The sequence below is a fragment of the Aegilops tauschii genome, chromosome 7, assembly GCF_002575655.3.
Source record: "Aegilops tauschii subsp. strangulata cultivar AL8/78 chromosome 7, Aet v6.0, whole genome shotgun sequence".
Taxonomy (NCBI): Eukaryota; Viridiplantae; Streptophyta; class Magnoliopsida; order Poales; family Poaceae; genus Aegilops; species Aegilops tauschii.
The window spans coordinates 42,067,416-42,082,691 of record NC_053041.3 but is presented as its reverse complement, the minus strand read 5'-3'; the positions used below and the strand labels follow the sequence as shown (position 1 = coordinate 42,082,691).

The 15,276-nt window shown below is 43.2% G+C and overlaps 1 protein-coding gene across 1 annotated transcript; it reads right to left on the bottom strand.

The window, feature by feature from the left end:
* Nucleotides 1-2,200: 2,200 nt before the first annotated feature.
* On the bottom strand, nucleotides 2,201-14,672 carry LOC109756153 (ABC transporter G family member 51). The gene is made up of 24 exons (XM_020315027.4): nucleotides 14,176-14,672; nucleotides 13,975-14,095; nucleotides 11,683-11,771; nucleotides 11,337-11,421; nucleotides 11,032-11,194; nucleotides 10,611-10,687; nucleotides 10,389-10,533; nucleotides 9,907-10,208; nucleotides 9,547-9,825; nucleotides 8,534-8,850; nucleotides 8,287-8,447; nucleotides 8,040-8,143; nucleotides 7,754-7,910; nucleotides 7,575-7,670; nucleotides 7,083-7,207; nucleotides 6,677-7,009; nucleotides 6,304-6,594; nucleotides 6,141-6,224; nucleotides 4,438-4,571; nucleotides 4,119-4,346; nucleotides 3,419-3,590; nucleotides 3,256-3,343; nucleotides 2,952-3,118; nucleotides 2,201-2,723 (listed from the first exon to the last, which is right to left on the bottom strand). The coding sequence occupies exons 1-24, from the start codon at nucleotides 14,475-14,477 to the stop codon at nucleotides 2,457-2,459; spliced, it is 4,287 nt and encodes a 1,428-aa protein (XP_020170616.1). The 5' UTR covers nucleotides 14,478-14,672; the 3' UTR covers nucleotides 2,201-2,456.
* Between the last annotated feature and the right edge of the window lie 604 nt (nucleotides 14,673-15,276).

Sequence of the window (15,276 nt, the reverse complement as noted above, 5' to 3'; positions counted from 1 at the left end):
GAGGCCGACGGGGGCCTATAGGGCGGTGGGGTAGGTGGGGTGGCGACCCACCGGAGTAACGACGGCCTTAATGGCACATCGGGAGACGTACGGGCGGTGGACGCCTCGGGAACCGCCGCCTTGACGGTCACGCGGGCTGCACGACGCCACGCGGTCCGCACGACGTGACTGCTGACGTGCGGAGCTGACGTGTGTGTTGACAACCCGGTCCTTTACCGTCAGCCGACAAACGGCAAAAGCCTCCCGTTAGCCATCTAATGGGGCTAACGTCTAATCTTTGCCATCCGCGTTCTTTGCCATCAGCCACCGACGGCAACGGCCCTTTGCTGTCCGCTATGCGATAGCGGACGGTAAAGGAGCTGTTTACCATCGCTTCCTTTGCCGGACATGTTTGCCATCCGCGGCGGACGGCAAAGAAGCCGATTCCTGTAGTGAGGGAGGCCCACTATCATCGATGCTTTTCATCATCATCATGGAGCCCCTACAGCGCTTGTTTTCCATGGCAGTGGAGTCGGGCTGCCTCGCGCCCCTGCAGCGGGCAGGGCTGAAACACCGGGTCTCTATTTTCGCAGACGATGTGATCATCTTCCTGAAGCCGACTGGGCTTGAGATGATGGCTTGCGCTGTAATTCTGGACATGTTTGGGGCTGCATCCAGGCTACGAGTGAACATCCAAAAAATGTCTCCCATGCCGATCTGTTGTTCAGACGAAGAGAAGGACATGATTGCAGCTATGTTGGGCTGCGAGTTGGGAAGCTTCCCTTGCAGATATCTTGGGCTACCGTTTTGCCTGAAGAAACCATCGGCAGCCCAATTATAGTATTTGGTGGAACGCTTGGCCTAGTGTCTACCGACCTGGAAAGCTGCACCGTTAGCGAAGATTGGGCCGGCTCATCCTGGTGGTTTCGCTCCTATGTCGGTTCCAATCCACGCAATGCTAGGGCTCGACGTTCCTATGAAAATCATCAAGGCCATGAAGAAGATCATACGAGGCTTTCTATGGTATAGGAAAGCGCAAGCGAACGGGGGATATGGTGTGCATGCCCAAATGGGCCGGCGGATTGGGAATACCGAACCTGGCTTGGCTAAATATCGCCATGCAAGCCCACTGGCATTGCCTACCACGGGTGGACAGTGAAAGGCCGTGGAAGGAATTCATCATAAGAGTGCCGAACGAATCAATGTCTTTGTTTCGGGCATCCATGAGGGCCATGGCGGGAGATGGAGCACTAATATCCTTCTCGGAGGACCGATGGTTGGATGGCACGAGAATAGCGGATACCGCCCGCCTAATTTATGCAAGCGTTCGTCGGCGCTTAAGGGAGGCCGGAATGCTTAAGGATGCTTTGTCCACCGGATCGTGGGCCATGGATGTGAGGCCGAGCCTAAACTTCGAGGCTCTACAACAATACTTGTCCCTATGGCAGCGGGTGAATGGCTTCCAGCTCCATGATGGAACTCATGAATGTTATCCTGGTCCTGGGAACGGGATGGCAGATTCTCCGTCCGTTTGGCATAGCCGCCAGGTTTGCTGGGAGAGAGGTAGCTCCAACAGTGGAATTCACATAAAAATCAAAAGGCCCGTTGCGATGCCGGTTCTTTCTGTGGCTTGGGATGAAAAACCGATGAGCACATCTTGCTCACGTGTGTTTTTGCAAGGACGATCTGGCGAACAATATGCACGGTGATTGGTAGGACAACCTGGACATCGACGATGCAAGACAGTATGGCAGGCTGGTGAGCGGACAAGCCAAAGAAAATGAAAGTACTTGTCTCGCTTGCTTGTGGGAATTGTGGAAACATAAGAACTCCATACTCTTCGACGGAGCCTCGCCCTCGCTCGAGGTAGCCATCAGGAGAATTGTAGAGGAAGGAAACACATGGAATCAGGCAGGGCGGCTCAAGGGCGATTGGGAGAGCATCTCGGCGGAGCTGCTTAGGTGGGCAGGCGTGAGTAGTCCATTTTGGATGTGGAGTGGATGTATTAGCCTAGGCCGTGGTGTTGGTTCTTGTACATCGTTTTCTTGTACCAACTGTGGAATTGGGCTCTCTACCACCCCTATCTATACAATATGATACACACACTCGTGCGTATACAAAAAAAAAAGAGTACATAAGTTTTTTTTTAGGAAAAAAGAAAACAGAAGTTGTCGTACCATGGTCCATGGTACCATAACCATGAAATTTTTCATAATATGATGAGAAAAATCAAACGTTACCATCCTTCCAAAACACACAGCATGCATGTACGTAAATTCCGTGCATTTTATAAATTGCATCTCGCTGTACACTTGTAGTAACCTTTACCAACTGTTTGTCTCCTTCCCTTTCTTGAGACAGCACGTAGTACCAACTACATTGGTGCTTCATCCACCTAGTATTTGCAAACCACCAAGAAACAGACTATGGTGTCGACACCAGCCTTGAAATTATAATGTCTCGTATACAGAGGGCAGCTATCTTCTTTGGAAATTAAGCATCTTGATCGAAAACGCGTAAACTGAGAAGAACAAGACGCAGAAGGCAATGAGTACTGCAATAGTGACACCCGTCATCCCCTGTTCACATCCCAGGTTTTGCTGGATGAACTCTTGGACTGTCCCGTCAAAACCAGGACCCACGATCCTCGTGTCGACATCTCCCAATTGCGATGTAATGATGCCATTCAGGGTCCAGGCCACTGGGCAGATGTAGTAGAACCAGATCCACCAACCTGGGATTCTCTGGAGGGGGAGAAAATAATCATCAGAAGAGAAATATCTCATAGTTCAAAAGCTAATGCATCTTCTGCATCAGTCTTATGCTAACTGAAACAATTTGTCTAACATGAAGATTTTCTCGCCATTTCGTCATTTTGTGGAAAATGAGGAGCATTTTTCAACTAGCTAGAGATGGTTACAAACTGCCTCAATGAACTGAAGAAAAATGTTATGATGCTTTTAGGAACTTACAGATTGGGGAATTAGGAACCCAGAGAAAAGATTCCACGAGGAGTAAAATGCTGAGGCTACCACTGCTGCCACTGATTGTGTTGGCGTCAAACCTACCGCCACCATCCCATAGAATGTGAAGTAGGTAAAAGTAAGGAACATGTAAAGGAGGTAAAGGAGCAATTTCCCTGCAGTTACAAGACAGGTTTCTTTTATCAGGATACAAATGGGGAAAGCTACACTAGAACATATATAATCCAACAAGCATGCATGTTGCCCTGCACTTCAATGGAGAATGGTTTTCCCAGGGTGACGAAGAACTTGCCTAGGTTCCTCTCGTAGTTGATCATGAAGTAAGTGATGAGACCGAATATTAGTGTCTGAGTCGCAATATAAGGTATCTCTATAAGGCCCTGAAGATTTCATGCAATTGTTAGACACGGGATTTTCCAGCAACCAAAATGGATACTAGCTAAATGTTAGCAAACCTGAGCTGCTGCATATGGGAATGATGAGTACATCTTAGCAGCCCGTTCTCTGTAGTAGACTGCTCTCTCAACGGAAATTATAGGCTGTACTGACGAGGCATTATTTATTCCAAGAAATAGGCATGCAGAATATAAAGCTCCCATGACAAGATACAAATCCCCTGTTGTTTCTCTGCAAAATTATTTTATGTTAGTGAGACTAACTAAATACACACTTTCAAACTTGTATCAGATATTCGAAATGCTGGACCAGATCACGTATTGGACACATAGTGTTCCAACAAGAACCTTTGATGTTACTCTTTTCATAAAAAATAAAATAAATTATATTACAAAAAAATGTTTGTCATGGAAAATCTAATGATAACATGTTCACCTGAACAATATAGGGGGTGATTGAAAGAGCTCCACCCCACCTTAACTCCACTTCTCCTCTACATCCCATGTTACTAATTTTATAATATACTGTTGTTTCAAAGGGAAAAATATTTAACTATTTTTCTATCAGATGAAGAATTACTAATTTTCAAATTATTCCTGTTACTAATTTTATTATGAGCAGTTTAAAAGGGAAAACACAGAATTGTTGGAGACGCAAACTAATGACATGTAATATATATAAGTATTCATGTGGATCACATTTATCTGAAGGAAACACGGATAAGAAAACATAGTAGAAAACTATTTGCTGAATATTTACCTCTTCATACCAACGTTCCAAAATATTGAACCAAATATAAGAGAAGCAATTGCTGTGTAAAACAATCTCACGACATTGTACTCAGGGCTTCTCCAGTAAATAAGGCCTTGCTTAAGTAGGCATACCCCAAATTGAGTAAGACAACCGTGTGAAAACTCGGTTGTGAACTTTAAAGGTTTTGTGCCTGAACCCGGAACACTTAGTTCTTCTATTAAATCTTCCACACTCCTACAGTGTAACAGATAGATCTGTAAATCCATCTTGTGGAACACAAGAATTGCAGTTGGTGGAACTTATTATTAAATATAGCAGGAATCACCTGAACTGATCTGAGTTCTTGTACAGTGTTGCAAAATCTAAACCAAGCCTTTCTTCACACGCTTGTGTGCTCACTTCAAGCATCCATGTTGCTGGGTTATAGCCTTCGCGTATGGGAGGGACTCCAGGAATTCCCTGTGTTGCCCAGATAAATATATGAAATATTACAAGTTGAAAACCGAAATTACAAATTAAGACATCAAGCTTGCATACCAAACATAGATAGAAACTAGATTTTTTTAGTAGGACAAGATACCAGTTCTTAAGAATAAAAGAATTTTCTCCTGTGTACATGGACACTAATCAGGCACGTGGTCAATTTTTTTCATAAACAAATATTGCATGCTTCTACTTAAATTATTACTGATCAAGAAAACAATTGTTATAAAAAACGATGAACAAGATAGGCATGTGCAAATTATCTAGAGATGAAATTCACTCAAAGAGGCTAATCCATATCCCAAAGTTTCCACTATATCACCCCATTCCTCCATTTTTTTTCTTTTCCTGGTACCTCCAAACTTTTTCTTTCCTGTACTACCAAATAGACTGATCCAGATGAGCGAACCAATTTTCCTTAGTCTATCCCATTACTGCTGAGTTATTTACCACGGCACCTCTGAGCCTTTGATTCGAGCTTTTGATCCATTTCATACAATCTCTGTTAGCTCCAGTACCGCCGAGTTCAACTATATCCGACACTTCCGAGCTGGAACTTTGTCGTTGCTGCAAGAACTCCACTCCAATACTTATTATAGTCTTGGTACCTCCGAGTTTTATTTTCTCGCGCACTTCCGAACAAGTTATTCCTTCGCCAGAGAGATTAGCAATACCATTGTCTGGTACCTCCGAGCTTCTTGCATACGGTTCCTCTTAAGAATTTGGATATCAAATAGTGCTACTGGATAGTCTGGTACCTCTGGGTACTTAAACTTACGGGGAATCTGCTTCCCACCTGGCCGATTCAAAATAGTGAATATGTCCCGTACCTATGGGATTTCCCATCCAGTACTTTCAGGCTAGTTCATTTCTACTATTTCAATGGTTAGGTTTCCAACTTTTAAATAAATAGAGCACAGACCACTCTGTATGGAAGAGCTAAGTTTGCGAGTTAGAACTAGTTGTGAAGACCACATACCACTTTGCTTATTACTCTTGGAAGGGTGCGCATGTGCATCTCCTAGATGGTTATGAGTCACTTGAGAGCCTTAAACGAGTGAAGGAATCAAGAGTGTGTACATGACCTGGTGATCGCCTTCTACATGAAGAATAACCCGAAGTGAGGCCTCCTTAGTGGTTGCAATGGTGGGAAATTAAGATCCTTTGTGGAGAAGAGCTTGGTGGTCTAGGCCTTTTTTTTTGCGGGATGGTGGTCTAGGCCTTTGTGGCCAAGATAGCCGAAGTCTTGTCTTTGTGGCTTTTGGACTTCGTATCTAAATCTTCACCAATGAGTAGGATTGCGGCCAACAATCGAAACCTTAAGAAAACATACTCATGTTTGCTATTCCTTTCTCTCACTGCCTAGTTTCTTACAAGTTTTTGCTTCTGCACTCTGAATTTCACTTGCTTGTTTAGGTTGTTCTAGGTGACTAGAAATAGAAAGGTTAAAACTTGCCAATTAAATTATGTACCCCCCCCCCCCCTACCAAGACTTAATCTTCGATCCTGCGGTTAATAAAGAAACAATACAATTTCTGTGGTTACCTGAAAATAATGAATCATATCAACTGAGTTAACCCCAAGTGAACCTCCATATATTACTCGACCTCCTCGTTTCAAAAGAAGTAACTGCAAGAAAAGGATGAGAACCATCAGCACACAGAGAAACAATAAGCAATGGTTGGTAAAAAATGAAAAGTGTGCCAACCTCATCAAATGATTCAAAAATATCGATGCTTGGCTGGTGTATCGTGCAGACGACAGTTCGTCCGGTATCAACAGCATTTCGAACAGTGCGCATCACAATGGCAGCTGCTCGTGCATCCAAACCAGATGTAGGTTCATCCATAAAAATAATGGAAGGATTTGCAACTAGTTCCACAGCTATTGTAAGACGCTTCCTTTGCTCCGTTGAAAGTCCACTAGAACCTTGCTTCCCTACTAATGCATGTCGCAATTCATCAAGCTCTACCAATGACATGACTTCTTCAACAAATGCCTGCAGGGTAATTATAAGTATGTATCAACAAAAAGAACTAACATTCTAGAGCATTAAGATTGTGTCAAAACAAAAAACACACCTTTTTTGTTTCTCTACTTATGTCAGTTGGAAGCCGTAAGGCTGATGAAAACCACAAGGACTCTTCAACTGTTACTTGTGGTGAATGTATGTCATTTTGTTCAACATATCCCGCTATCCTAGCAAAGGTGTGTTGTTCTTTTGGATGGCCAGAAATCTTGATATCACCTTCTATACATCCACTAGTTTTTCTGCCTGCTAAAACATCCATAAGTGTTGTCTTTCCAGCACCACTTGAGCCAACAAGTGCAGTCAGGACACGTGGCCTAAATACCCCGCTTACTTCAAACAACAACTGCAGTCTTTTTTCAGTTATTCCTCTTGCTTGCATTTCCTATGTATGAAATGCTGGGTTAGCTGAGGCACAACAGTAAATCTATTCACAATATAGAGATTTTGAATGTAACCTTCGGCATGTCAACAAAATAGTTAACATTGTGGAACGTCATGGTTAGGGGTTGAAATGGTAACGTCCCGTTCCTTCCGGTGCCTTGAGTGCTCACTTCAAGCACATTGGTCCTGTCACATTTTTCTGCAAATTCGTTCCATAGATAGATTTTAGTTGTTACTATATAAGTTTTGAAGTTGAAAAAATAATAATAATAATAATAATAATAATAATAATAATAATAATAATAATAATAATAATAATAATAATGTACTAGTGTAAATCTTCTCAAGTCGCACAAGGCTAGAATACTGATAGTTAACCAAATCAGATACGATATCATTTGTGAGTGATTATATTGTTCAGTGAGACAAAATGAAAATAGAACACATACTCTGAAGAAAGAACATAAACAAAAAAGAATCTAAATTGACTCCAGAACTATCACTAGGAATAACAGTCGTACCTTGAACAAGAAAAATCAAGTCATGTTAATAAATCATGAAATTACCTGTAGTTGTGTTTCTATCTGAGGTAGCACCATCAATTTTCAAATCTTTGGATTCCTCGGAATTAGCCGGGATTAGTGCCTGTGCCTTTTGAAGGGCTATAAGTTTTATTCTTAAGTTAGAAAAATAAAATAGCTGCCACAAAATGTAATTTTATGAATTACTTCATTTCAGTACTTACGGTTAAGGTATGCCAATGCAAGAGTAAACAAAACATTGAACAAGAGGGCGTAAGCCAATAAAACACCAACCCCAATCCAGTACCAGTAATTCTGTGTCCCCAGATCGTGTGCAAGAAGTACATTGGTTCCAATTGTATTGTTCATATAACCTGAAACCTGGTATAAAAATATGAGTAAGGGAAAGTTGGTATATCAACCAATAAGGAAAGCTAAAACCCGCGCGTGGGGGGGGGGGGGGGGGGGGGGGGGGGGATTTACAACAAAAATGCATGCTAGTAAACAGACCTTTGACCACCTAGAATCTGAGAATTCATTAACTGAAATTGCACGTTGCCCATACATTAATGGGGAAACCCAGTACGCCCACTCCCACCACGGTTTTATGGCCTCTAAAAAAGGTAAATTTTACAACATATAATCAGTCGAATTAATAAGGGAGAACATAGGAGTCACTAATAACCTATCAAAGATAGAAAGAAGTGATTTTCTAGCACTATTAAAAGATAACACGCAAGAATATGAGGACACTAACCTTTAGGAATAATAAATCCCCCCAAAAGAAAAATAGCCATCATGGCAGCTGATCCAAAAGTGTTAGCGATGGTCATGTCTCGTGCAATAGCTCCCATCATCCGGAAAAGGCCCAAAGCCATTTGATGTATAGAGAACAATAGCAACATAAAGCGAAAAAATCTGCAGATGATTTGATAATTATGATGCTCAAATAGAAATGCAGTAATAGATAAGATTATAGATGAGAAGGGTAAAAATTTAGGTACCTATCAGCAGTCGGTGCAAAGCCTACTGTGTAATAGACAACGCAAGACCACACTGTGGCTTCAATAATAGAATACGGAATTCTTAGTATCCAATTCGGAAGTGAGAAAGCCCATGCAGGATGAAAGCAATTATCTCTTTGCTTATAGAACACCGGAAGTCGAAAAATAGTTATAGACAGTTCTGAAAAACCATTAAACATTATATGTACAAGCCCAAAAAAAAGACATGAGAGATAGAGCTCTCCATTTTGCTCATCAATTGGATGTAATCTTGTCCGTAAAAATAGTGTGCTTGTAATGAGCCCAACAAAAGCAACCTGCATGAAATTATGCCATCGTTATACATAGTCATATATTTGATTAATAAACTATGAATGAAACAAACGGAAAAGCCTTGCATTTTACATATTCTAATTGTAATGCACAGAAATATAGCGTAGAAGAAAATATATAGATCAAGAGAAAGCTGCAGGCATTTAAGCCCATATCAGACTTTTTGCACAATTATTATCAAGGATGGTGACGTAGTGCAACCTTTGAAATGTTCTAATGTAAAAATGTTCATGTTTGTGTACTTCTGGACCTAAATGACCATTTATACCACCAATTCAAATTAAAACAAATTCATTTTCCTAAAAATTTGAACAAACAAGCAAGAGAATCTCAAGTTACACCGCATGTACAGATGTTAAAACCATTGCGCATCTGCATGATAATTCTATGCATGTACCCTAGTTACATCACCAAAGGTAGCCATTGTTTTGAGGAAAACTCTTTTTACAGCTGTCAATGTTGACGACAGTTGAAAAAAGTTCATCTATAGTGTATTATACTTTGTAAATAATTTTGATCCATCTTAAACATTGCATAATTTTTATCCATCTTGTAGGTTATGCACACATTGCTACAAAGCTCATGTAATGTAGTGATGATTTGGAAGTTACAGAAATCCACTACCAGTTAATTTATGAGAAATAATGCAAGGAATATGTATTGTAGTTAAATGAACGTACTTGGCATGTCCTAAAAGTGTAGAGGAAACGGTGACGGCTTATTAGAATAAGCTCCCTGGCAAAACAAGCTCTGATGAGGCTATATTTTGATATGGCAAACTTGGACCGGGCAAGAGCCTCAGGAGAATTTGTATGACCGTCTGAATTATGTGGATGGAACTCAAGATTTCTACCATACTGGGAATCTGTAAATGCAGCAGCCATTGCTGACACAGGAATAAACGAATATGGTTTTGACAGGTCAGACCAGTACTGAGCTTGATCTTTCTTTGAAGTTACCTGAAACCGAAATTACTTCCAAGTTAATCTTATCATCCTTTAAAAATCATATGGAATTATCAGCTTTAAATCAATACTTACCTCCTGGAGAAAATCAGCAATACCCTTGCGTGGTGGCAATGAAAATCCTAATGATTTAAAGTACTCTACAACATGGTCAATCTGGCCTTGGTAGACGATCTTCCCTTCTGACAATAGAATTAGGTCATCAAATAGTTCAAACGTCTCTGGTGCAGGCTGAAGAAGTGACATGAGCACGGTTGCCTCCATCTCATGGACGAAGTTCCTCAGGCACTTCACTATTTGAAAAGTTGTTGAGCTGTCTAGACCTGTTGATATTTCATCCATGAGAAGTGTTTTCCTAGGTCCAACAATCATTTCACCTGCAAGAACAGACCAGTATCACAAGAACTGTCTGGTAACACAAGACCCACATCTAGAAAATGCATGGTGTGCCTTTCAGTTTATTCAATACGACAATAAATACCAAGAGCACAAGCTACATGGAAAAACGAAAATGATGGAAGGCATCAGAGAAAATTTAATGTAACAATCCTATGAACCTGTTGTCACTCTCTTCCTCTGACCACCAGAGACACCTCTTTCCATGTCACTGCCTACAAGGGTATCCGCACATATATCCAGCCCAAGCACTCTCAGTACATAGTCCGTAACAAGATTATGCTTATCTCCTCCGACTGATGCTGTCTGACCACACAAAATAGATCACTTTGCGGAACAAGATATGCCATATCAGAAGTTTAGCCAAGTAGTTAAGTAAGAACCTTCATAAAAGCGTCTATCTCAGGACTAGGACGCATGCCTCTTTCTTGTTCAAGATTGACCAATTCTTTCAAGCATTCTACACAAGTAATAAATTGTAAGAAACACTAGTACTAAAGAAGGAAAGGAAATATAATGCAACTGAATAACTGATACATGTAGGTCACCAGCCTGGAAACAAACGGATTACACCTTTCATATCCAAACACTGAAGTTCAAGTAATACAAAATGATTAGTAGTAAGGTTTTACTGAGAAATGGGCCTTCCATTCTATTTTGGCATAATTTACTTAGTAGCAAGTAAAAGATGAAACAGGTTTGTAAATTTGAACCCTGTACTGCATTAACATAATTTTTCAAAAATTATATATATAATCTACAAAAATAAGCTATGGCATGGAATGTAAAAAAGCGAAGCCGAACCTCCCCAGTTTTCGCTTGCACCTTGGCATTTTGAAGCAAAATCTAAAGTTTCCCTTACTGTCAGCTCCCCAAGATGGTTATCTGTTTGACTAATATATGCAGAAGTTCTTTGTACGCAAAATTCATCCAAAGCAATTCCATTGTAGGTAATTTCTCCACTTTTCTGCTCAAGGATCAGGAGAAAAAAAATGAGCAAAATAAAGGAAAAATAACCTGTTCTCTCAACCAGAAAGAACAATTTATGATGGTTGCATGAAGAAAAAAACAAGCCCAGGAGCACACGGGAAGAGGCCACTTGACCTCACCTTTAGCTTAGTATCCAGTTTGCCAGCTAGGGCCAACAAGAGCGTTGACTTCCCAGATGCAGGAGGTCCCAACAATAACGTCATTCTTAGATGAAGACAAAAGGAGCAGTGTCAAAAAATAGACAGCCTTAAAAATAGAAGCAACATGTTTACATGCAGAGCTATAATGTGTACGTACATTGCAGGGGAAAAACTGTCAACATACTGGAATTCAAGTATGCAAAGACACGTGTTGTTTTTCATGTAAGTTGATATTGATGTGCATTACACATCATTTTAGAGTTTCGATATATACCATGTGTGCATCTAATATAGAGAATTATGCAGTAAGAAGAGTTGCCCTCACCTCCCAGGTCTCACAATGCCACTGACATCATCCAGAATAGTGAGCTTATGCTTATTAGGGCACAGGAGCCGACAAGCAATAAGAATTCTCTGGTTGCGATTACATGACAAAAAAGAAAACATATCAGATTAGATCGTTTAATAGGAAGAGTAACAAATTTCAACCAAAAATAAGGTAGTCAACCATCCAGATAATTCAGGATACCATAGCCACTCTATTTGAAAGAAATATAGATAGCAACATTTCCTCCCGAATATTACAGAATACAACCAAGTAAGGTGAGAGAGAGAGAGAGAGAGAGAGAGAGATGTGCTCACTCACACCGATTGGACCGGTGGTTTGGAGGATTCGACGGCGGCAGTAGCTCACATGAGAGGAATAGCAAGGAACTAAATCTACTCAGTAATGGAGATCAGCTCTTGTATGGTACCGTGCAATGAATAATGACCGTCCATTTCTGAAGATGCAACAACCCAAAGAGATGTTGGAGTTGTGTTAGCAGTACTACCGTGTGCACTGCTCGGTCAATGTGATATGTGATTTGAGGGCAATTTGAGAAGAATTTTATATTTAGCTCGTCCGACAGAATGAGGCGATCCACCCGTTCTCCCTCTCATTCGGTTTCCACAGCCGCCGCCATCGTTCTTCCGCAAGTCCATCTCCCATCACTTTCGTCGGCCAGCCTATGCTAGTGGACTAGGCGCTCGGCAGCATGACGCAGGTCTTGGTACCCGACGTCTCCTACCTACACCGTTCACTTCTTCTTCGCCAAGCCAGATGTGTGGCACTGGCTTACGCTGGCTTGGTTCATTGGTGGACAACCTAACGAGCTTGCCGTTGTCGACAAGAAGGCCATACAGAATACATTAATGTTCACCTTAGTAGAGTTGGCCATGTCCAATGCAAATTAAGGTTTTAAGTTTAATTGTTCAGTCCGTTAGTAATTTCAGTGATGGCTCGGTTATTTCCTAGCAGCCGCAGCTAGCTCCTGGAAGAAAGTATTAACATCACTCAGATTCTACGATGCAATCATGCAGCCAAGCATGGATAACTGAACTTCTAATACATAACAAGGCAGTGGACGTTCGAGGCCTGCCGCAAGGTCACCAATTTGCAAGCATGCAAGGTCTACATGAGGAGGAGCATGGCGAAAGCTAGATGGACGGAGCGAACTAGAATGCTGGCAGCAGCAAGAGTGGCAGAGGACAGATGCACGGTAAGGCGTGCAATACGGAAACAACGCATGGGGATTGAGGTGGATCTTGGCTGCTTGGGGTGTCGGCGGGAGGTAAGATTGCTCGGCGGCGACGTTTTCTCTCGACAGCAATGACAAATTCCAGATACAAACGAAGAGTTTAATGCGAAAAATAGGGAGGGTCTAAACTACCCTCAAGAAATCAACGGTGAGATTAGTTATATACTGCTCCCTTCCTCTAGCAGTGTAGGGTACCATAAAAAAACTCCAATATTAAGAGTTGAGGGACAAAGGTTACAACAACAAAATGTCAAGAACCAGATTAAACCAAGGAATGCTGCTGCCTATTAAGAGTTGAAGGACGTAGACTACACTAAAATAAAGTTTTGGGGTGATGGGAAGAGGGGGTTGGCAGCTCTAGGGTTAGGGTCGCCACCGGTGCTGCCCACGCAGGCCGAGCCGGTTTTCTCCAAAGGAATCGTTGATTTTCATATCTTCTCCTTTAGCAATTTGGATTATCAAACAATTACGAATTCCAAAGTAGAACCCGATAGATCAAACATCTAAGCAAATTAAACAATTAAATTGAACGTTGTAATCCCAGGTTGTCATCTGACAAGGCCGGCAGTCCAAGGACGTAAACTAGCAAAGCCATTTGAAACCTGAATAGCAAAGTACGAAGAGCCTAATGGTATTGCACGTGCGTATGTGTCGTCGGGTGAAAGTGAAACAAAGAGTGGCCGCATGCACGAGCAAACCAGAGGCTTTCTGACTTGCGGTGGTTCCTACACGTGAAACAGTTTAAGTTGGCCACATCATGTGAGGTGGGCAGGAAAGCTCGCGTGACAGGGAAACATTTATTCACGTGAACTTTTGTCGTATGGATCCCCTTTTCGCCCGGCCTCTCTTGACGCAAATTATGTATCGATCACATCAAAATATTGCCCCCTCTAATTTACTTTTGTTTTTTCTACTATACACGCAAGTGCCGAGTCTCTTAGGGTGTTACCATCCATCTCACAACCATTCGTTAAACTGGCCAAGATTCTACTAACAAATTGAACAAACCGATCTGCAAATATATATAGTACACGTACCTCGGCGACGTCGCGGACGTAGTTGGGGAGAGTCGGCAGCGCCCTCCTGCCGACGTTGACCTCCGTCGAGACCCTCAGGTTGCGGAACCTCACCTCCACGCGCGGCACCTCCAGCCCCACCCTGCAGGCAACGGCGATCAACAACCCAGCACAAGGATCTCCATGGAGGAGTTGGAACGACCATGAAGTCGGATGCATTACGCGTCGAAGCGGGCCTTGATGCCGCGGAGGAGGTTGGCGTTGTCGAGCTCGGCGGTGGCCAGCGCGCGGCGGAGCACGCGCTGGAGCCCCGGGCGGTCGAGCCTCCGAACGTCCACCACCTCGCCCCCGCCCCCTTCGCCGTCGCAGTCGGGATCCGGGAGGACGATGGCGTGGTTGCGCCGCTTGGCGGAGGGGAGCCGCTCGATGGCGGCCCAGAGCAGGTCCTCCTCGTCCCGCGCCGCCGTGCTCGCCATCTGCTCCTCCTCCACGTCCAGAGCCACGTGGCCGATGCCGCTCGCCATCGCCGCCGCCCCGCAGTGATGCGCTTGGGACGGCCAGGTGGTTTTGGGGTTTTGGAGCGGAGGAGTCCTAGGAAGCTACGACTCGCGAGGGAGTTTATACGAGGCGGGTCACGCGGGCGTGATGAGGCGCGCCGATCTCGCCAGGGAGTTGGATCTCACGGCCTTCCCCCGGCAGAAGAGGGCGGGCGAGAGTTCGGGTTTTCTTTCTCATCATGCATCCATGCATGCATGCTTGCGGCGTGAGGCCTCTTAAAACCCACGCGCGCCTACGCCGCACGCACGCAACACCAACACTTGGTCCACGGCTCAACCGGCCTGCCGTAGTCCCGGTCCATACCTACCTTGCCCCTGCCAGGTGGGCCCGCACCCCCGCCTAGTAGTCGATATTACCAAGGGTGAAGGAGCATTTGGAGATCATTTAGAGCACCGCGAGCACGATCCGAACATGCTCAGGATGAGTATATAGGATTGGACTATGCACAAAGATATTGTCTAATAACACAATGAAGAACTTGTGTGTATATATAAGCGGCGACCAATGAGTTCATCGAACACTGGATAACTTCCGAGCATTCGTTAGTCTAACCCGCATGAGCCAGAATGGAAAATAGTTACGGTTATGGTTTTCAGTTTTGGATTCAAAATTATTTCGGCCACTGTAGAAATCACAGAATTTCATTGATATATTTCAGCCATTCATCGGCCAACCGATTGCGTATGCGATTTACTGACTTGTGAGTGTGTTGTTATCCAAGTTGTTACGAACGTGGGATACGGGAACCCAATTCCTATTTGACGC

Bases quoted from the DNA above. Each gene is read 5' to 3' on its own strand.
- LOC109756153 (XM_020315027.4), bottom strand. From the start codon at position 14,477: ATGGCGAGCGGCATCGGCCACGTGGCTCTGGACGTGGAGGAGGAGCAG. The intron at 10,534-10,610 runs GTTCTTACTTAA...TTGTGTGGTCAG, and splicing joins AGATAGACGCTTTTATGAAG to ACAGCATCAGTCGGAGGAGA. The intron at 3,591-4,118 runs GTAAATATTCAG...ATAATTTTGCAG, and splicing joins TGGAACGTTGGTATGAAGAG to AGAAACAACAGGGGATTTGT.